The 22,351-nt window shown below is 36.8% G+C and overlaps 2 protein-coding genes across 5 annotated transcripts; one reads left to right on the forward strand and one right to left on the reverse strand.

Annotated features, from left to right (window-relative positions):
* Window positions 1–814: 814 nt before the first annotated feature.
* On the reverse strand, window positions 815–15,092 carry LOC103408615 (ABC transporter D family member 1-like). Of its 3 annotated transcripts, none has more exons than XM_070809417.1 (26): window positions 14,968–15,092; window positions 14,548–14,894; window positions 13,848–14,127; window positions 11,669–11,893; window positions 10,855–11,052; window positions 10,251–10,705; window positions 9,915–10,041; window positions 9,754–9,832; window positions 8,478–8,716; window positions 8,007–8,311; window positions 7,805–7,910; window positions 7,522–7,668; window positions 6,716–6,815; window positions 6,322–6,430; window positions 5,695–5,785; window positions 5,303–5,427; window positions 5,013–5,162; window positions 4,849–4,921; window positions 4,303–4,483; window positions 4,062–4,220; window positions 2,657–2,833; window positions 2,326–2,562; window positions 1,962–2,125; window positions 1,812–1,864; window positions 1,619–1,697; window positions 815–1,378 (listed from the first exon to the last, which is right to left on the reverse strand). In XM_070809417.1, the coding sequence occupies exons 2-26, from the start codon at window positions 14,607–14,609 to the stop codon at window positions 1,292–1,294; spliced, it is 4,008 nt and encodes a 1,335-aa protein (XP_070665518.1). In that variant the 5' UTR covers window positions 14,610–14,894; window positions 14,968–15,092; the 3' UTR covers window positions 815–1,291. The 3 variants fall into 3 exon arrangements, with proteins under 3 accessions (XP_070665518.1, XP_070665524.1, XP_008345678.1); XM_070809423.1 differs by having other exon boundaries at window positions 15,036–15,083; XM_008347456.4 differs by lacking the exon at window positions 14,968–15,092 and having other exon boundaries at window positions 14,548–14,965.
* Window positions 15,093–17,057: 1,965 nt separating this feature from the next.
* Window positions 17,058–22,193, forward strand: LOC103408626 (neutral/alkaline invertase 3, chloroplastic-like). 2 transcript variants are annotated; one of them, XM_008347467.4, is made up of 8 exons: window positions 17,058–17,330; window positions 17,557–17,609; window positions 17,780–18,599; window positions 19,216–19,381; window positions 19,484–19,695; window positions 20,599–21,092; window positions 21,173–21,221; window positions 21,492–22,193. In XM_008347467.4, exons 3-8 carry the CDS (start codon window positions 17,889–17,891, stop codon window positions 21,816–21,818), a joined length of 1,959 nt encoding a protein of 652 aa, XP_008345689.2. In that variant the 5' UTR covers window positions 17,058–17,330; window positions 17,557–17,609; window positions 17,780–17,888; the 3' UTR covers window positions 21,819–22,193. The 2 variants fall into 2 exon arrangements, with proteins under 2 accessions (XP_008345689.2, XP_008345695.2); XM_008347473.4 differs by lacking the exon at window positions 17,557–17,609 and having other exon boundaries at window positions 17,115–17,330.
* Window positions 22,194–22,351: the final 158 nt, after the last annotated feature.

A 22,351-nucleotide genomic window follows, 5' to 3' on the forward strand; every position in this document is an offset into this window, starting at 1 on the left:
CAAAATATGATTCAAGTAGATGATCTCTCTAGCATCACCCTAGATTTACGAGATACGTATCCAAATCCAGGTCTAAATTACTCTCTAGTTTTCAGATTTTGAGAAACCTACAGGTAAGGAGATATCTTCGTAAATTTGAAGTTACATTATTATTAGGGTTGACAACTCCTACAACCCTTTGCCTAACGAGAGGCTACCGCTTAGGCAAGAAGTCTACTGTTTTATGTTTATCACCGAATTACTAAGGACTTGATTGTTGAAAATTTCTTGGCAGATCCACACTGTTGCATCCTTGGCGAAGCTACAGAGGAGCAAGGAGGGTCCACTCATCAGAAATCGTATTGTTGGGCTTCAATTGCCAATGAAAAGAAACTTCACAAATAAAACCCCCAAGAATCATGTTTTAAAATTTCTTCGATAGGATCGATATTTCAGAAAAAATATCGGAAAAATCAAGGAAAGATATGAAAGGGCGAGGGGAGGAATCTAAACTTCACCCTATAATTTCGTCGATATTTTCTCCATATCGAGTAATATTACCATATTACATCTGCTAAATTTTCATTTTAAATTTTCACGGTTTTTAGCAATTATCATTTCCATCGAAGACAACTGATATCAATATATCCATCATTATTTCAACAAATTGCACATCGATATTTCCATTGTTGCCAATATTTTAAACAATGATAGTTACAAGTATTACCTTCCCCAACTCCCCAAGGAGAAATTCCAGAATTCCTTAAACAAAGCAAGAGAAATTGTAAATGAACCCTTCACACAAGAAGCAAACGACACGGTGAAACACAAATCGTGGAGGAATGACACACTGTTTCTTTTTCTTCTATATGGAGGCTCATCAATATGATTAAATTATGAATTCTTACAACCCAAACTTTGGGAAAATTGGGGGAAACTCTACATATTAAATTTCTTTCACCTACACAGATTATTACTCTTGTATGCTCCAATCTTATTGTCCACATTTCGACGGCAACGCCCCAGAAAAAAACGAAGAAATCAGCTTTTCGTTCAGGCTATCTGTCACGTACGAGCAAAGTAACACAGCTCGCTCTAAGCCAAATCAATTTCTCTGGATAGAAAAACCGGCTTTGGCTTTCCTCTAATGCGACTTCTAAGATATATTACAAAGGGTAAGTCTGGAAAAATAAACCATCTTACACTGTACAAAGGGTTAGCTGCAGATGCAGCATGGTCAGCTCATTGTTTTTATTGAACGAAGCTCCCAGTACCCTTGCGGATCAGTGATTCGTGATTCAGGCATGTCGACTCATTGCTTTATAGAACGTAGTTCCCAGTTACCCTCACCATCAATTAACCGTAATTCCAGGGAATGGAACGGTATTAGAGCAGGCCGCTGAGGACAAGTGAAGGCAAAAAGCAATTAGTTTTGTAACTCAAGACTTACCTATGGAATCAAACTTTGAACTAACTCGCACTAATATCCAGCATAGGGGAATTCCAACAATAAAACTCGATAATATAAATATGTTAGACAAGGGGTTCTCATTTTAACCAGATGGAAGTCCTAGAACGTTCATCTCATGTACACCAAAATGCAGAACAGTATACATCTACATGTTATAGCAGTACTTACTTGTGATGAGGTAACAACTGTGATATTCATGTCTTTTGCAAGCCGGTAAAGTTGTTCTTCGACATCAACGCTCGTAGCACTGCCATTAGTTAAAGAAATAGAAAAGAAAAAGGGAAATAAAGAGAAAATATTAGATAACTGACAGACATGTCTTTAGAGTGAAAAGAAGAGGATGGGGAGCTAAGTCACATACTTGGTGCATTCATCAAGGATGGCAAATTTAGGCTTGTGGAAAAATAAGCGTGCCTTGAAAACATAAAGTATCCGGTCAGACATGAAAGAAATTCTTGAAAGAAAATAAAAAGAGTGCTGCTCAAGGCGTTGAGTTTTTATATTGTCATACCATGCCCAATCTCTGCTGTTCGCCAAGAGAGAGAGTGTCCTCCCAATTCAGATTCGCATCCCAACCACCTTCCTCCCTTTCCAAAAGATAACTCAATCGAACATTCTCCAGAATAGTTCTCAAACGCATGTCTAGAATATTGGTGTTGTCAGAGATTTCTTCACCTGAATTAGAATAATTAAAATCTTCAAAACCTGATTGTGGTGATATAATTTTTCCTAGGTAATAGTTAGAGCACTTCAATCTCATAAACTTCAATCTCATAATCCTAAATGAAATATATGATCAATATTAAACCACATTTATATAAGAGAGAACGGAAATTAATAGGCATAACAAATGCTGCTAATACAAAAGAATTTACCTTCTCGATACAACTTCAGTGCCCTTAACTCAGCCTCATCACAAGAAAGAGGATATATAATTTGATCCCTCAGTGTTCCCAAACATGTATACGGTCGCTGAGGAACATAAAACACTCCACAACCAGAGCCAATGTCTTCCGTAACATGTTGTGACGGTTGAGTGATTCTTCCACTCGTGATGGGCCAAAGACCTCTAAGAACTCTAAAGACAGAACTTTTTCCACTCCCATTTGGACCTTTTAAGAATTGTGTACTTCTCAGTTACAGATTTCCACATCAAATTTAAGAAATAGTAATATGTGAGAAAAGAAAACAGCATTAAACACTAACCAGTAACAAGCAAGCTTTTCCCAGGTACTATATCACATGTTAACTTCCTGGCCAACATTTTCTGTGATGGGGTGATAATATTGACTTCAGAAAAGGTAATGGCATCTTCAGAATGAAAATCTCTCCCCTGAGATGGTGACAGAGTAACAGTTTCGGAAGCCCCAGAATAGCCAACAACTACGTTTGCATGAATGAAGAAATGTCATAAAATTCAATAATAGAATAGCTAAATTAGGTTTATTCTAATATATTTATACAATAATAAAAGAATATTCATTTTGCAATTTAAATACACAACAAGCATATATTAAGTAATCAGAAAAAAGGCTTGACATGTTACAAATTGCAACCGGGAAAAAAAAATTAAACAAAGTTACTGATGCACAATTCATCTATGCCAATGTATGATCTTTATACTTTCTTGAAAAAGATCATTTCGGTCATTTGTCCATATGTTTCAGTCATGGAAGACACCATCACCCAAGGCATTAAGATGTAAGTAGCATATCTTGTTTGATCAGTATACTTTCCTAGTAATGGAAAGTTTTTCTCAGCTCTAATGCACCAATACGATAAGTTCTCTCTATCCCTACAAAATGCTGACTATATGTCAATGCCCTGATACACTTGTTTTATCTGCAAGACTGTCATTTTACAATATGCTTTGTCCCATGGAAGCCAGCCACCATCACATAACAGGTATTGGAACATCAAAATTGAAAGAAAAAGTATACACTGAGGCACAATTGGAGGGGTGGGGGTAGCGGTAGCACTACGCCCTTTTTTTTGTTGGCACACAGATTAAACCAATGCATCTGCCATATCTGTCGAATTACATTGTGGGTCAAACTATATAGGTCTAATTATCATTAGGATCCATAATTCCATGGGGCAAGAACAGGCTTAGGAGTAAGTTTCTCCATTACGATCTGGATCATAGGTTCAAAATGGAAACAAACCTCTCACTAAGCAGGACTAAGGATGCCCACAAATGAACCTTCCCAGACCCCAAAATGTTGGGAGACACAAGCAGCAGATCACCTTTTTTTATCCATGGTATTCACATCTACAAAGAGACGCATGGAATGGATCTTAACTGCTACCCTCAAACAAACGGTTACCGTCTGACTAAGTAACAAAGCCTTAAGATAACCTCTAAAAAGGTCGTACCCAGTGCACAAGGCTCCCGCTTTACGCAGGGTCTGGGAGAGGTGAATGTCGGCTAGCCTTACCCCCATTTATGGAGAGGCTGCTCCCAAGTCTCGAACCCGAGACAAAAAAAAAAAAAGCTATAGCATTAGTAATTTGAATTCATTAATGTGGTTGTCAATGAGCGAGGAAGATGAAAATCAATAGGGAAATTATGCAACTGAAACATGATTGTCCAGGAACGTAGAAAATGTACCAGATTGTGCAACATCCAGGAGCTCTTCAAGCTCAAAAATTCTGTTGATGCCGCCAGACAGTTCAAGGAACTTTCTATGCAATTCCAGAATGTCGCCAAAAGCTAAAAAGCTTTGAGATACAACAGATGCTAAGAAACGCAATGCATGTGCCAGCTCACCTGAAAGTGTTATAACATGTGAGAGAGAGAGAGAGAGAAATTATAGTAATTGCATCTCTCCAATAATCATAAATAAACCCACCTTGAGTGGATATTAATGCTCGATCTCCCTTGTGTTCCATGGCATATAACAAGCTCAACCCCCACGTCACATTATGTGGGAGTTGTTTTGTGGTAAAATCATCAAGAATACCAAACAACCACTTCTTCTTCAAAAGAGAGGAGGAGTGATCAAGAAGCTCCTTGAACTTAGATTCAACCATCTGTTAGTAATATAAATGCAAATCCATTAGATTAAATTAATATACATAAAACATAAGTGAGCACTCAAAACACAAACGTTGCACTATTATGTTCAAATTTATTTCTGAACTTGCATTAATTTCAGTTTTTGGTAATCAATATAATTGAAGCAGAGATGAAACAACTCCTACATATTGTCATTTGAAAAAACATAGGCATTTGATTCATTTTTCTTTCCTTCATTTTTTTTACTTTCGACTCAGATAAAGGAAAACCATATAGAATAATGAAGGATACCAAAGCACACATTATGAAGATAGTATGGCTTGCACCATTTCACTTTAAATATGATTTGGACCAAGAAAGAGGATTTCAGAAGGCTTACAGCTTTTTCTCTAGAACCACCTCCAAAGAAAGCAACAGATTCGGCATGAGCACGCAATCTTTCATGCATAAACCTAATTCATGAAAGATATCATATTTGAGATTTGTATTTACAACAATGACTCAGCATCAGCAATATGGGAATCACTCAGAAACTAAGGTTACCTAAATGTTCCTTCAAGCTGTTGTTCTCGACTCACCAAATCACCAAATTCAGGGGTAACAGCCCTCAAAAAACCTAGACCTAGTAACATATAAGCATATAATATAGCAACTCCCCTCCGCCCCGTCAAAAGCTTCATTCTCCAGGTGAACCTTATAATACCAGCAGCACACAAGGGTAAGAACCAATGATAGATGAAGCTAATCCAACTTTCAGAAACTTCAATGAAGGATAATATAAGAAACTGAGCCTTGTACAATTTTTAACATGGCTTAAAGAGCTCAGAGCTCACCAGAGAATGTCCACAGATGGCTTTACCATTCCTGTAACCAGTCCCGACAAGTCAGAGGTTAACTTTTCTAGGTCCTGAGTAATTCTCTGATCTGCATCTATCTTCTTGCTTGACATGTGGAAGACCTACAGTATATGTAGTGACAGGAATTGAATACCATTCTCATGTTATTGGCTAAACAGCTTTAAAATACATAAAAATTGCTGCCAACTGAACAAAATAATATGATCATGTTAAAAAATTTAAGGCTGCTAGACAACTTCAACCAACAGTTTAACAAAATTCCCAAACAATGAAAACAAAAGAAAACAATAGAAGAAGTAAATGAACATAAAAATAAAAGACCTCCAAGAAAATAAAAATCCCTGATCAAATACTTTTGGTAAGGCTACCTTGTAAAATGCATTATTTCTCAAGTAGTTCTTGAGTAAATGTTGAGTTAAACGGATCCTCCACCCAAGAGCCAGCCTGGCTGTCAAGTGCCTATGCAACAAAAACACAATTTGCAGTACCATAAGACCATTGTCATTTAGTTCCTTCATTAATAAAGATTTAAATATGCACATACAAAAAACATATGCTAAGAGAACCCTCAGGTTGTGGCATACATGAAGTCTCGTAATTAGACCCCCTTCAAGGATCATCCCTACAAATGATAAGCCAGATCGGATTGGTGAGTCCAATATAGCTGACCATGTGAAGGGGGGCTAATAACCTAGATGACTACATACAGAATGGGCCCAACAATGTTTTCCTTCTTTTCCTAGATAGAGGTTCCCTCTTTAGAAATTTTTTCTACAGAAATAAGAACACAAAAGAAAAAAATATTGTTCGGCTTCAACATCTACACTAAAGTAATAAAAAAATGACAAACTTATTCCAATAAGCTCAAAAACTATAAATAACAACACACAAATTCATGTTCAGATAAGCTGAAAACATCAGAACACAAGAAACAAAACTTCAGACAAATCTATGTGGTTAAGAAAGTTTTACATTCTATTGAGTACTAAAATTACCTTAAAGAAGGTGCAATGAAGGATGACGCAGCACTCTGAACCACACTAACGCCAATTAGACGAATAAAGGCTGCCTTATCCTGCTCTAAAACAAATTTCACAGTGGTTCCTGCATAAAATAACCACACACATTGGCCATGGAACAGAGAAGTTACAGGATAGAGTTCGGGTTTGGTGCTCACTTGGGGCTTCTGTTTTGTTTTGTTTTAGCATTATCTAGCATTTGTATTACTGCTCTGATATTAATTACCATGCGGTAGCCATACTTGCAATTTGTGTTTCAGCAGTAGTAAAATTAAGCAGATAAATATCATGTTTACTCAAATAAATAACTTAAAATTAAATTAGCCACAAGTTACTCAAATTTGTGTTCTTACTGAGGGAAGAAAAATACCGTTTAATGAAGCAATACGATCTGAAATCCATGTTCTCGATACCACAAGAAGAGCAACTGCAAGCAGTTGTGCTCCTTGTTTATCAAGGACTGTGGGGATCTGGACAACAAATGGTGCAGAGTTCAATAAATAAATATAGCTTCAGGATCTTAAAGCATGGTCAGGAAATAGCGTCATATAAATAAGATATGATGGACAAAGGAAAATGCAGTGTCCACATCAAGAATGTATCGGTAAAAAGTGATACCTAACAAACAACCATCAAAGACACAATAAAACAGGACAAAAAACTTTTAAAGTTACGATTCCATATCTGATGTCCCCTCAGTGTCCCCTATTTTGATTTCATGCCACATGTCCACCTATTTAACTATAACTTAACTTGTTAACCTTCCATAAATTTAGAAAAATAAAAACTACATTTTAAAAGAGAGAAAATAACCTAGCAGCTACCACCACAATCGCCCACCGACATCCACCCGCTGCAATTACCCACACCACCGGAGGCAACTCCCTCCTATACCAGCCGCCAGCCAATGTGAGGGCCCCAACAGGGGGAACGCAAAAGAGAGGGGACAAAGGATACTTGCATATAGTTAAAGAAGTACAAGAGACAGAAACTATGTAAAGTCCTATACCCTAAGAGAGCAAATTGAAAATTTTCATTTCACAATCCTTGTATGAAGATATTATAGAATTTTAATATGATTGAGAGGATTTAAAGGTCACTTTATTGGCCAACAGAAGAACTTTCACATAACTGCCATCTGTAACATGATTAAAAGTAACAGGTATAAAAACTCACCAGAACTTTGAACATGGCTGCTACTCTCACTGGCAAAGCTCGAGGTGCCCCTTGGAGCTGTGGAACAAATGGAAGTATACCAAACTGATCCTCAGGAGGAGACACTGCTATCACCTCACCAATATAAGAATTTGAGATTGTGGAAACCTAGAATTGAATTAAGAAACAGAATTGTTAAACAGCTGGGTAAATAAAAGGCACTATATCTAAAACTAACATAAAATTAATAAAAGTAAAATGATAAAAAAAGAAAAATAAATAAAATAAAATAAAAAACTCAGACCTTTTTAGGTGTGGTGAATGCACGTTGAACTGTCATTGCATCACTCTGCCTGTTTGACTCAGACATCATATTTCTCCCACCTTCATTAAGGAGAGGAGAATCCTCCCTGAAATAGTACGGGAAAATTTTAGTAAACAATTATCTAATATTTTCAAAATTAGTAGACAAAAATAGTGCAAGATAACAAAACTTGCAGTCCAACCTTTTGACCTGAACACTCCAACCACCTTCACCATCCAAGGACAACACCACATCATGAAATGCAACAAGTGCTGGACGGTGGGATATAGTAATGCATGACGTTCCCATTGCTCGAACTTTAGCACAAAAACGTTCCTCCATGTCAGTTGTGACAGCACTAGTGCACTCATCAAGAATTGCAAATTTAGGCTTGTGATAGAAAAGTCTAGCCATCCCCAATCTTTGTTGCTCCCCAAGAGATAATTCATCACCCCAATTTATCTCTTTCTCAGGTGGATACCGATCTAGTAAATACTCAAGGTCAACCTTCAAAACAGAACACACAAATTCCCTCCAATAATTATGACAACGTATAAAGGTTTCAATAAAACCATCAGCATATATAATGAAATGATGAGGAAAAATAAAACCATCAGCATATTAACAGCAAACAGATATACATAATGAAATGATGAGGAAAAGGATAAATCACATTTCTCAATAACTCCACCATTCCACTGCGTGTGAGTGGTTCAACCCCTTGATCTGCAGTAAGAGGATAAATCAACTGATCCCGTAGTGTTCCAACAGCTGTGTATGGTCTTTGTGGTACATAGAAAATTTCTTTATTGAGATCAGTTCCAACACCGGGTTTCACAATATGGCCAGATACCAAGGGCCAGAGCCCTCCTAGAACTCGGAAAAGTGAGCTCTTCCCACTACCGTTTGGACCTACAGGAAGATTTCCATATAAGTTCAATGTATTTCCAACACACTCAAATAATAAGTTCAAAATGCCAAAATCAGCAGATACTTTGATGGACACACACACCCACCCATCCATCTTAACTAGAGCATGTAAGAATCAGCAGATACTCTTTTTTTAGTCAAAAAATCAGCAAATACTTTGACACACATGCACAATAGGTCCTGAAGTACTATTTCTGCACTCCCCCTTGACCAAAATCCACACAAATTAGGAACTCGTTAATGGTTGATCTAATTTACTGGTTAATGGTTGATCACAATGCACGTTTGACATACTCACTTTCTGCAAAAAAAAGATATGGTCCATTGGTCCTAGAGAGGAACTTTAAGAGGGGATATGCACCTTATGCATACCTAATCGAGTAACTGTAGAAGGATGTGAACAAGCTCGAAATGAGGGATATGGAAAATGGTGCCCTTAACTAGCGCCTACTTGTGGAAGGAGACCAAATTTGAACTCAAACCAATGGATGCTTTCTAATCCAGTAATCTGTAATAACTTACTGTTAGCTCTCTTAATTGAAGGGAGACACTTATATCCCCACAAACAGAGACATTAGCGTTGCACTCAAAGACTCCTAATTATATTTTTCATAACTATGGAACCAAACATACTGATATATTGGCAGCAATTTGAGTACTGAAGTTCCACCTGAGGTTCGTTATCCCAATCATAGTTTTATTACAAGCCCCACCCACACTCAGTTAAACAATACAATTTAGCTCAATGATACTCTTCAAAACAACCTACTAGACAAGACCCATCATACCTAATATAGTACTAAAAATCCATGTTTCAAAGTGGAGAGGCTGCCAAACTCCATACAAAAACAATATCACGTAAAACTGATATTTTCTTTTCCACTTGATAATGCAATAGAATAGATGGTGGCAAGAAACAAAAAAGATACAAATGAAATGACAGCAAAGAGAGACAGGAGACAAGTACAAATAGAACGAAGTTGCACCACATGAAAATAACTTTGAGGGACACTGCTTACCTGTAATCAAAAGATTAGATCCTGATTCGACCCTAAGTGACAAATTATCCACCAAAACATTACCCGTAGGCGTAACAACCTGGACAACACATTCAATATCAAACCATATAATGCCCAAAAATGGTACAACCAATGTAGAAAACTCAGGAAGTTATACACACCTTGACACCAGAAAATTCAATGTAATCAGCTTCACTAAAGCAATTTCTGGTCCCGGAAGATTTACTATTAGCCACACTGAGCTCTTTTGATATGGCCAATAATTCATGAATGCGATCGGCGTAACCACTGTAGAACAAGGAAAGAGGAGTCAAATTTGAAACAGTTGGGCGCAGGACATGCTTTGTGACCATATATACCATAGAAGACCCTGTTGAGTGAAATCTCATATCTATAAGAAAATAAAATGCAATATATCCTATTAATAGAAAGAGTTCCATTATGGAAATTCCAATAGTTACCAGAGACAATTTCCTATTTCCAATATACCCAATTACCTGAGCCGATTTAGCTTTCTTGAACTTATTGAAAGAGTTCCCAGAGACTGAAATAGTGAAATTATGACACTAGTATGATATCTTAAATTGCTTAACATCTCTGCGCGACCTAAAGTTGAAGTGTCAGGCCTCAGATGTCCCGAAAAGAAAGGCTCAATAATCAGTATAACAGCAACTGTAGCACCAAGATACTTCAATAGAAAGTCTTGAATCATGCCAAACCACCAATGGTCATGAAGGACAACACGCATATGCCTAATCAGTGTCTCAAACTTCTTCTTAATATGAGACTCTTCTCTATTCTCCCCACCATAAAATGCCACGCTTTCTGCATGGGTCCTTAATCGAGAATGAAGCTGCCGGTACTCCCCTTCCAATTGTTGCTCTTTGGACATTAGTTTCCCAAAAGCAGGAGAAAAATTTCTTATCATGGCCCCTGCCCCTAATACATATGCCTGAAAGGTAGCGCAACAGGTTCAGCTGGCAAACTATAAAAGTACTATTTACTATATTAAATTGCAAGTTATGAGAAGGTGATCAGATTGTATCAAGATTCAAGACATCTAATATAAATACCCCTTGAATCAGTGCAATAGATAATTACCAATATCCAGAATACATATTTAGGACTGGCATAAGAGCATAACCGCCAAGTATAAAGTACACCATCAGTAACAGCTGTCAAATCATCCTGCACAATTTCACTCAACTCTGAACAGAACTTTGGCACATCACTTGCAATTCGCTGTTCAGGATTTGTTATTCGACCATCGACATGAGACATTTTGTAGTATGCGATATTCTGTGATTCAAACAAAAATTAAAACACAACAAAAGAAATCACAACACAAAGAGAAGGCCAAAAAAAATATAATGGGTATAAAGAAAGGTTGATATTCTTGGTCAGCTTAGGTTGAGCGACATACAAATTAAGGCAAATTTGCATATTTTTTTATGAAACATGAATGCCATATCTGTTTTGGCTACAACCAAAGATTATTGACCATTTTATTCCAAATGAAGATCAAAAGTAATAGCAAACAAACTCGCATGAAAAATTAATATAAGACCATTACAAAAAAATGGCACCAGTAAAATAAAATATAATAATGTTAAAAGAAACTATATTCACTATAATACGATTCAAGTTGCTTGGGTGCCTCATTCTTGATAACTTCTTTACATTTCTTCTGTTTCTCATCCCCACCAGTATAACAAAATACAACCAATGTTACTCATAATCTTATTCAATCAGACATGAAAATGATATGGTCATATTCATTGAGTATAAAGAAGTGAAGCTATTTGAAAGGAAATACAGAGAAGCAGCTTTCACCCGCAATATATTATCAAGAAATAAAAATTAGAATAACAAGAAAAAACATATTCCAATATCATTCAATAGTAAAAATAAATACCTCAAAATAATGGGAATGGATAAGTTTTGTCAATATTTTTCTGAATCGCAGACTTAAGGTTCCGGTGATGTACTTTGAAGTAGAATGCATAGTTGATACAAGAAAACATAGTAAAATATTTTCAGAAATCAACCGGAAAAATAATGGCACGCGTCGAAGGAAAGCTGCACGGAATAGAAATCCTTGGACTTTTGCTAGTCTGTTGCTCAAAGCAGTTCGCAACACCTAAAAGCAATACGAGTGGTGAGATAATCACAGATAATCCAAATTGATAAGACTGACCCAATCCATGCTCCAAACTAAAGGTATTTCATAAAAGGAAATCGAAATTTAGCTTACACTGCATTAAAGATCTCATTTATTGACATCTCGTCTAAGATTCACAAATACATTAAACCTTTCTTTTAAATTTCTAATGATCGTCCTCCAACTACACTTGCTTTTAATGGTGATAACACAGTAAAATTCTTCAAGGTGAGACTCCTAGAAGCCTTGGTGTGATTCTAAAGATTCTTTATATTCTTGAACATTTTTCTACTGCGACAACGCCCAACCCAACTACAAAGCCAATTCAACATAACTACCCTATTTTACAAATACTAACACAACCACCATTAATTTTCTTTTCATAGGTCACAACAACTTTATTTAAGAAAGAAAAAGTTACAAAAAACTGGGAAGGAGAAGTACAGAAAAAGAAGCAGAACAATCAAGGTAAATAAAATTACAAACTAGAAAAGATTCCCTTAATAACTTTTATACCCTATTCTCATTGATTCTTATATTACTTTCAAACTAAACCATCCCAAAAGATTCCAAAACGGTGCAATGCCACACCGCAACAGCGTTGTTCTCCATGCCAAACAAAAAAGCTTTCATTGAGTGGAGACTAGAGTTAGCATCTTATAAGAGTCACCCAATCCAAACCAACAATTACAATTAACCAATTCCAAATTTGAGACACGGAAGAGCAATACAAGAAAAGAGGTCAGAATATTTGCCCACGGCAGTTTACAAAAAAGGTTGCTCGACAACCCCAACTTGAACTTTCAGGAGCCCGAGGTAGGACACTTTGGGCTGTCACCAACAAGGATATCAAAAGGGTCGTACAAGAAAGCACCTCAGATCCCTGAACACCCAAACTCTCATGTCCCCACAAGAGGGAAGCAAAGAGATATTACTAATAGTCTAATACAAACAATAGGTAAAAAAATTCATCCAACTCCCTAGCATTAAGATTTCTCCTAAGGATCAGATTTCAAGAAACAAAAGCTTGAAGGGAGAATCAAGGAAGAAATGTGGCATTATAGTTCAAACAGGATCTGTTCATGTTTAGATACAGTTGATTAGATGATTCACCTAACTAACTGTGCTCTCGAAAGCAAAACTTAGTTTAGTTACTCCTCATCCCTTGCTCCTAAAAAATTTATTATATCCGTCTCAATCCATGCCACCTGAAGATTGCTAACACAGCATATCACCCTAACAACGTACCCCCTTTTTTTCACCAAATAAGTTATCGTTTAGAAACATTGTCTTTATTTCATACCCACACAAAGAAGGCAGTCTCCTCTGAACCATATAAGAAGTATTCACCCTCCCGTGAGATATAGTCCAGAGCTCAAGTGTAAGATGGCCTTGAGGCACGCCGGCATCAAATGCTCAAGAGGAGTGTGGCATCAAATGCTCAAGAGGAGTGTGGAGGTGTTTACCAGTAATTGGTGCTATTCAGAGGCCATCTAAGTGAGGGTGCATCAAATGCTCAAGTGTTTACACAAAACGGCACCAATTTGATAACTAAAAATGTAATCTATCAAAGGTTCAAATGCCAATAGTAAGTTAAAAACTTAAAAGTTTGTTGGAGCCATGGTACAAATAAAAAGTGTCGACTAGGTAACACGCTCGTTAATAGAATAAGTGAAGTAAAATTGTGGAAATGGGGTTGACTTATGAAATTCTTTATGAACAGAAACTCAATCGGTGCTTTTCTTCTGTCCACACAGAATTTCCTTCCTGGAGGGGGGTATTTGAAGCTCATCGAAGGTTTTTGTATGGTCATAATTTAGACTAATGGACATTAACTCACAACCAAAAACAGAAAACAGTAACAGTAAGTCAAAAATATACGACAAAGTAAATCAAGCTTTTTACATATGATGTGTATAGACCAAAGGCTTACCACTATGGAGAGTAAAGATAAAAGATCCCTCACACCCATTTGACCCATCTCGGATAAGAGAATTGCAGCAAGGACTTGAAGCGACTTCAATCCCCCTTTCTTACGTGGAGGTTTCTTTAACTTGTGATCACTCAACATGGCCCTCTCCGTTGTCTCTTCACTATCATCAAGCCCATTGTAATGACCATGAAAACCATGCTTTTTATGGTTTAATCGCGATTGAACATATGCAGCCGTCCCACCAGCAACTATGATACCAGTGGCAAGTAGTAAAGTTTTCCTGCGCACAATAGCATTGGCACAATGCCATATCACCTTAGCATATTTTCCTCTAATCATACAACATTAATGCTAAAATATATTTATGCCAAATGGAACCAGAAAACGCAGAACAATAACAAGAGTTGCAAGAATAAAAGAGAATATTCAAAACTTCTAATCCGGTACTGAATTCGAGCAAGAAATCAACGTCTAAAACATCAAATTGAGACAGAAATCTCCCAATAAATCCGATCTATCAACACCCAGATACCAATTAATCAAAAGATCAAAAACCAATTAAAATTAACGCAGAAATGAACACTGCCGAAATCATTAAATAGTAACAAGCTGATGAAATTGTGAAAATCCAGTGAGAATGTTAACCAAGAGTCGGTTAACACTGAAAAGCTTCCACACAGATTGATTGATTAAATAATACCTCCTCGACGCCATGAAATTGCGGCCATGCTCAGTCAATTGCAGCAGCTGAAGCGACGGCATAGCTGAACCAGTGAAGAATTACTGAGTTGGAAGCAATAGCAACAACCGGGCGGGGGCGGGCGGGCGGGCGGGCGGGCGTTCAGCTTCTTCTTCCTGTTATTCTGCTCTGCTTCGACCCCTTCGACTCCCGAGCTCCATCCAAATCCAAATGGACCGACACATGAAAATCGAACAATTGAAAAAATTGGGAAATTGACCCGCACCGTTTGATGTCAGAAACTCTTTTCAACCGTATTGTTATGTGAGAAATGCTGAGAAAAAATGGCTCTGGAAACTCTTCCGTGCCTGCGACATAAATTATTGTCAAAAAAAATATGAGGCGTTTATAAAGAGTGTTACTTTGAAAAAACTTCCTTACTATTTTTCTCGTAACTATGACTTATGATGATCATGGATGATTCATGAACCCTAGGAAAAGGGTACTACCCGTGAACTGTGCAAGTGCCACCTTCCGCGGCTAATTGGCTATTACCTTTCTTTGCGTGACGGTTTTGAGTTTTGACAACACATTTTCTGAGTATTGATGGAAACATGAGACCCACTTTTTGTGCATTATTGTGAATTTTACAATAGCAAACTACCAAAATTCTCTCTACTCACATTGTACTTAATAGTTAAGTTACCTTAATCTGTTGCCATTTTTTTGTGTGCTGCTTAGAGCATTTTCAAAATAGATGTTAAAATGTTCAAAGACGAATTTTGTTGTTGTTTTTTGTTTTTTTGTTTTAAAGACAAATTTTGAGGTGAAGCTAGTGAATAATCTTGGATTCACGAAGTAAGAGAAAGTGGGTTTTGTGGTCCATGATTTCCAAGGTCGGAGTACGATGAATTGGAATACAAATGCCTCAAAAGGTCGGTTATGGACTCATCAACTTCCATCCCGGAGCTGCATAGACGAATCAGTAACGCTGCCAATATCAAATTATGCAATATATGGAAACTTGATTCACTAAGATTGATCATACTTGTGTGCGTCTTTGAGTCAAGCCCAAACAATTATTAATTAGGCACGAGACTTAAATTAATAAAATTCAATGTAGACATGCCTACTTGCTCACTTGCTTAACGAGTCCAATGAATAGGCCATCAATATCAAATTCTACAATCTGCAACACTGACAACCCACTGTTGTCTCGATAAACAAGTAATGGATTCCCGATAGTGCAAAAATTACCATTTTGCCTCTCATTGTACGTCTGATTTACTTCTCGTAAATTGTTCATTGATTTACATCTCGTTCATGCTCACGTATTCGTAAGGACACATACTGCCTAGAAAGATGTGCAAAGGGACAAAGAGTGACAAGGACTCAAATGTCCACAAAGGATTTCCACTTAGGGCGTTAGGGGAATTTTCGAAAATTCACAATGTTAGGGAATAAAATACGATCAAATTCAAGACGGATGTCACATTTTTATTTGTCATCTTCATTGGAGATGCTCTTAGTAATTAGTAATATTCACTCTCTAAACCTGTAAACTATTGTCAATTTTAAACCTCAACATATATTTCAACTAATTACTCATATTTTAGACCACTCAACGTTGCATAAAAAATGTAAAGTAATGCACATAATGTAAGTACACAACCAAATAGGACAACCCTCCTACCAAACAACTAGCTTAGAGCAAGATAAAGCAAACATGGTAAGACCACACCCCATAATCTTGAACTAATTAGACGTCTATTCATGCAATATGTGAATATATCACAGTATGCTTTGAAGATCATTGTTTCCTTTTTAGGTTGGTTGGGCAGCTACGTCACTATCAATAACCCAACTTCCAAATATCCAAAAGTCCTTCTACCGTGCACGGCCACCACATTTGATTCTAACCTCTCAAATATTGTCATTATCTCACTCAATCAAAACCAAACTGATCCACAAAATATGATAAAAGTGGGTAAAGTTAATTTTTTTGATTCATTTTTAAATGACGATGTGATATCATTTTATTATACAATTGTCAGAATAAAAAAATTGTCTGTTATTGTTATCATCACGATTTTAAAGTTATTTTTAATAAAATAATTATTTCCAGTTGAAATTCCTTTATCCAAATTGGCTCTAAATTACTGCGGCCATTCCCCACCCGCACCCCTTTAAGTTTCTCTCATACAAGATGATATTCATGATGTTTTGTGAATCATGTATAATAGATATGTTACAAACTTAATTGGGGAAAATTCGTTTGAGCTTGTGCTAAGATGCTAATATTTTACACTCATTTTTTTGTTTTGTTCCTTGATTGTTTTTTAATTTATTAAATTAAACGGTTAAAAAAAAGAGAAGAAAAGAAAGTAGAAAAAAATATAACTTTCTGTAATTGTTTGAAACTAGTCCGAAAAATAAATAATGAAAATTGACTCATTTCTCTTATTTTTATTTATTTATTATATAAACAATACTAAACAAATAAAAGAGGAAATACAATCGTTAAGAAAAGCAACAGAAACATAAATAAAAGGCTGAAAAAATTCGTAAAAAGGTTAAAAAAACACAGACCTCAATAAAATATAAGAATAAAATTGAAGCAGATGAGGACAACGTAAAGAAAAGAGAAGACGAGAGGAAAAGCGAACGTACGTGTGATTTCCTCCTATGATACGTTTCCTGTTCCGTCGTCAAGATTAACAGACGCATCAACTGCCATTTCGAACCGCCGCAGAGAAAACCCACTTCCTCAAACTCTCGGATTCTGCTCTCCGGTGGAAAGTTTGGTAAGCAATTCAATTTCATTATGCTTTGTTCTTAATTTTTCTTGCATTTTTTGAAAATTTAATTTATGGGTTTTCGTTTTTACTTCCAAGGATTATGCTTTTTTTTCTTGAAGGTTTCTGTTTTCCTGAAAATTTTAATTGCAATTATGTTTTGTTTAATTTTAGTATTTATGTGATTATTACTTTCTGAATTATGATTAACTTTTGATGTTTATGTGAATTGTAGATTTCTTGTTTATTTCTGTATGCTTAATTCAGAGAGTTGAAGAGTTTGAAAAGGTGGGAAAAATGAAATCCATTTTTACCTTTTTACTGATATTATTTTCACAATGCCAGAATCCAGAATCCAGCTTCCATTTTCCTTCTGTTTGTTTTTTACTTTTTATGTTTTATCTTTGTCTGGCATGAATTATCACTTTGTTTAAGCAAATTTGATTTCTCCGTTTCAGATTCCGGTGTATTACATTCGCGGTTTTATGTTGAAGTGGAGGTCTTGAATTCACTTTGGTTGGGATTATCAGTTTGATACAGGTTGTTGGATTTACTAAGATTAAGCTGATGGGAACTTTCGAGGCAGTTCTTCAAGTTTTTTGCGGTGCTGTACCGCGCCTTTGTAGTACCGATTCATGTTTTGGCAAATGCAGTCCTGCCATTTCTTCTAAGTACCGCGGAAAATGTACAAAGAGAAGAGTCTCAAGAGATATGCAAATGCAACTACTCAGTTCCGGTATGCAACAAATTCGTACAGGAAATTATCGACTTCATGGGATAAGGAGTGGTTTGTTTGGAAAGATGACTGTAGGTGATTCTTGGATTCTGAGTTGCAAGTGCGAACAAGCTGAAAGTATAAGCGGGTCAACTACAAAAGATGAGAACGGAACATGGTTTGTGGATAGTACAAAGAAATTTAACACAATCAACAATGTGGTGAATTCGCCGAATGGTTTGGGGTTTCAAGATATTCAAGAGTTGAAACAGGAAAAGGAGGGCTTGCCAGCTAATGGAACAAATGGAACAGTTAGAGATGCCTTTCACAAGACTAGTATTGATTCCCTTGAGGATGAAGCGTGGGATTTACTACGTGAATCTATGGTTTATTATTGTGGCAGTCCTGTTGGAACCATCGCGGCAAAGGATCCTACCAGTTCCAACACGTTAAATTACGATCAAGTCTTTATTCGTGATTTCATACCTTCTGGCATAGCTTTCCTATTGAAGGGGGAGTATGATATTGTTCGGAACTTTATCCTTCATACACTTCAGTTGCAGGTAATATGGTAGTCTGGTAATAAGGACCATTCTGTTGTGACTAGAAACACTATGTGGTTGAACTTTTGTGGTAGTAGTAATTACCAGTTCTAATCCCCAGTTGTATTTGGTGCAAGTATATATATATGAAGCTTGTTTTAGTTTCTGGATTCAAGTTTATGGGAAACTATGTTAGAGCTCACCCTGCAATGTTGTCTAGTGGGTGGAATCGTCTATTGTTTTGCACCCTTTAAGGTTCCTCCTCGTTAAAAGTTAGCCATGTTTGAAGACATAGCCATTTGCCTATCATTGCAATTATTTTAGTGTTTACTGGAAACACTATTCCCAATTAGATTTGTGAGTGGTTTCTGTTTGGCTTTTTCTTTCTAGGACGATCCTTTAGTGGGAACATAAAACATAGACAGTCTGGACTACTGAATGGCATTGCGGGATGGGGCTCACATTGTGTGTGTCTGTGTGAACAGCATTCCTGTATGAGGATGTTTAATTAGACATCTTATCAAATCTTGTACTTTTTCATTCTTTCTTCCACTTGTTTGTTACCACCATAAGTCATGTGTAAGTTTGTTGTCTGTACTTGTTATCCTAAAAGCAAGTGTGACTTCTTACATTTCAGAGCTGGGAGAAAACAATGGATTGTCATAGTCCTGGTCAGGGTTTGATGCCTGCTAGTTTTAAAGTTCGTACTGTTCCTTTGGATGGTGATGAATCTGCAACTGAAGAGGTGCTGGATCCAGACTTTGGAGAGGCAGCAATTGGTCGTGTTGCCCCGGTAGATTCTGGTAATTTATTTACGAGGTCAAATTATTAAAGCTAAAAAGCAATGTTTGCTTTACCACTTCTTACATTGGTGAAGTCTTCTTCATTCTTTATGTAATTTTCAGGGTTATGGTGGATTATCTTGTTACGTGCTTATGGAAAATGCTCGGGTGATCTCTCAGTTCAGGAGAGAGTTGATGTGCAGACCGGGATTAAGATGATTCTAAGGTTATGTATAGCTGATGGTTTTGATATGTTCCCTACATTATTGGTGACCGATGGTTCTTGTATGATAGATCGACGTATGGGAATTCATGGTCACCCTCTGGAAATTCAGGTATCATATTCTTTTATAGTTATTTATTGCAGCATAATTGAAATATGAAAATGAAGGGGGAAAGCTAGTCAATCAGTCTTGTTGACGGTTGATCTCTTTGAGGCACTCTTTTTCTGAGTCAGTTTGTTCTAACTTATATATTGGAAGTTGAAAAGGACTATTTTCATATTGGGAATTTGATGGGGATTAGATAATTTTGCCGTGTCTAAAAAGCAAAGTAGAGTTTGTAGTAATGGGAAATGATGGGCCAGAATATAAAAAAACAATCAAGATTGCAGAAAAAAAAAATTAATCTTTTGGATATAGTGATTTTTATAATTCAGTGACTCATATAATCGAAATAACAAATAATAACTTTCCACATACCCCAGAGAGAACAACCAGGACCGATGTATGTTTTCTTCTCAGGAAGGCATTGAATTCCACAAATCAAAGCTATTCAAAAATGAAGGACAAATATGAAAATGACCAACTGATCAGAAGGCTAAAAGTAAGACCGAATTTTACTAATATTCTTGGTTTAAACTGGGTGTTGAAGTTTAGGAAACCAGAGAAAAGAAAAGTTACAGCACTGTGTAGCTTCAGGGAAAAAATAAAAGGAAGAAGTAGAAATAAACTTCTGGTATCTGTCATATCATCTCAGAGAGAAATGTTCTTGCTATTGACATATTTCCGCAATGAGGGAAAATGTATAGTCAGAGACACGGGAGGATGGCATTAACATCCAATAATACTACGTTGAAAGTGTATGTGATAATCTTGTGGAGGTTTATTCATTAAAGAAGTTGTTGCGGTGTCAGGTCTTGCAAACATTTGTAGCATGTCATTCTTTTCCCACATAGTCCTTTCTCCTCCTTGCATGATCACAGGGATGAATCTGAGTTTATTTGTTGGTCCATGCAGGCTCTTTTCTACTCAGCATTACTTTGTGCACGAGAGATGCTTGCTCCAGAGGATGGATCAGCCGATCTTATTCGAGCACTCAATAATCGTCTGGTAGCTCTGTCATTTCATATCAGAGAGTATTATTGGGTTGATTTGAGAAAATTGAATGAAATCTACCGATACAAGACTGAAGAGTACTCATATGATGCAGTGAATAAGTTCAACATTTACCCAGATCAAATATCTTCTTGGCTGGTGGAATGGATGCCCAACAAAGGTGGCTATCTAATTGGAAATTTGCAACCAGCTCATATGGATTTTCGATTCTTTTCTTTGGGGAACTTGTGGTCTGTAGTGAGCAGTATTGCGACAACAGATCAGTCACATGCTATATTGGATTTGATTGAAACCAAATGGGGAGATTTGGTGGCAGATATGCCATTTAAGATTTGTTATCCTGCTCTTGATGGTCAGGAATGGCAGATCATCACAGGGAGTGATCCTAAGAACACGTAATATGTCTGACTTGGTAAATAACAAACTTTTATTCGACTTTTGGTTTTTCTCACACATTTTTTTTTTGCATATGCAGGCCGTGGTCCTACCATAATGGAGGTTCCTGGCCAACTTTGTTATGGCAGGTTAGTTATTGTGGTGTTGGGTATTTCTAACAGATAGATGAACCAAGAGCCAATATATCCACTATTGAGTTGAAATACCCATTCGTGGGGGTATATGGTATATAAGGCTGTTACTTTGACCTGATCGGACCATAACCTCCTTGGTTGCACATTGAACTTCTCCTATATCACTTTCAGTTGTTTATCAAATTCCCATCTTAATTTCATCCAATTATTGTTACATAGATATACATATTTACAATGACGTGACATTATAAATGCATTTCACAGCTCACTGTCGCTTGCATAAAGATGGATAGACCTGAGATTGCTGCAAAAGCTGTTGAGATTGCTGAGAAACGGATCTCGCGAGACAAGTGGCCAGAATATTATGATACGAAAAGAGGTAGGTTCGTTGGAAAACAAGCGCGCCTGTTCCAGACCTGGTCAATTGCAGGATACCTTGTGGCAAAGCTCTTACTCGCTGATCCTAGCAAAGCCAAGATTTTGATAACTGAAGAGGATTCTGAACTCGTGAATGCCTTCTCCTGCATGATTGGTGCTAACCCAAGAAGAAAGCGTGGTCGAAAGAATTTGAAGCAGACCTACATTGTTTGACTTTTGGTACAACAATTTGTTACAATTCAGCTCCAAGCCGATGCTTCCAGTTGTCTGCATATGGGCAAACTATTATTCTGATTTCACCAAATTATTTCGGTGATTATTTGGGAATTGGCAAAGTGGTAAGATAGCGCTTTTACTTGTTCCATTTATATGTCAGTTTGGGTAAGCTGATATATTTTCATAAGCTTATTCATCTGCTACTAATATTTTGTTGTAAAAATTATACTCCAAGTCTCGGACTCATATTTATAGTTACTCACTTGAACCATCTTGTTACGTTGTGGAATCCAGCGACAGTTATTTGTAAGTATTTGTATACATCGATGTAACAAAATGGACTGATGTTCAAGAGAGTTCATTGTCTTTAGCTGATCGTTGGAACTGGCCGGAGTGGATGCTCTGGTATTCATCCCGAGTCTTTTCTATTTCTGAACCTCTGCCAGTCTTGTGTTTAGGTTGCTGGTTTGGTGCGGTTTGCTATGCAGAAGCATCGCTCTCTCTGAGTAGTCTTCTTCTCTGTATTTTTC

The sequence above is a fragment of the Malus domestica genome, chromosome 02, assembly GCF_042453785.1.
Source record: "Malus domestica chromosome 02, GDT2T_hap1".
NCBI classification, from domain to species: Eukaryota; Viridiplantae; Streptophyta; class Magnoliopsida; order Rosales; family Rosaceae; genus Malus; species Malus domestica.

Bases quoted from the DNA above. Each gene is read 5' to 3' on its own strand.
- LOC103408615 (XM_070809417.1), bottom strand. From the start codon at position 14,609: ATGCCGTCGCTTCAGCTGCTGCAATTGACTGAGCATGGCCGCAATTTC. The intron at 6,431-6,715 runs GTATTTTTCTTC...TATTTTATGCAG, and splicing joins TCGTATTGCTTCATTAAACG to GAACCACTGTGAAATTTGTT. The intron at 2,834-4,061 runs GTACATTTTCTA...ATGCAAACGTAG, and splicing joins CCTGGATGTTGCACAATCTG to TTGTTGGCTATTCTGGGGCT.
- LOC103408626 (XM_008347467.4), top strand. From the start codon at position 17,889: ATGGGAACTTTCGAGGCAGTTCTTCAAGTTTTTTGCGGTGCTGTACCG. The intron at 19,382-19,483 runs GTAATTTATTTA...TGTAATTTTCAG, and splicing joins TGTTGCCCCGGTAGATTCTG to GGTTATGGTGGATTATCTTG. The intron at 21,222-21,491 runs GTTAGTTATTGT...TGCATTTCACAG, and splicing joins GGCCAACTTTGTTATGGCAG to CTCACTGTCGCTTGCATAAA.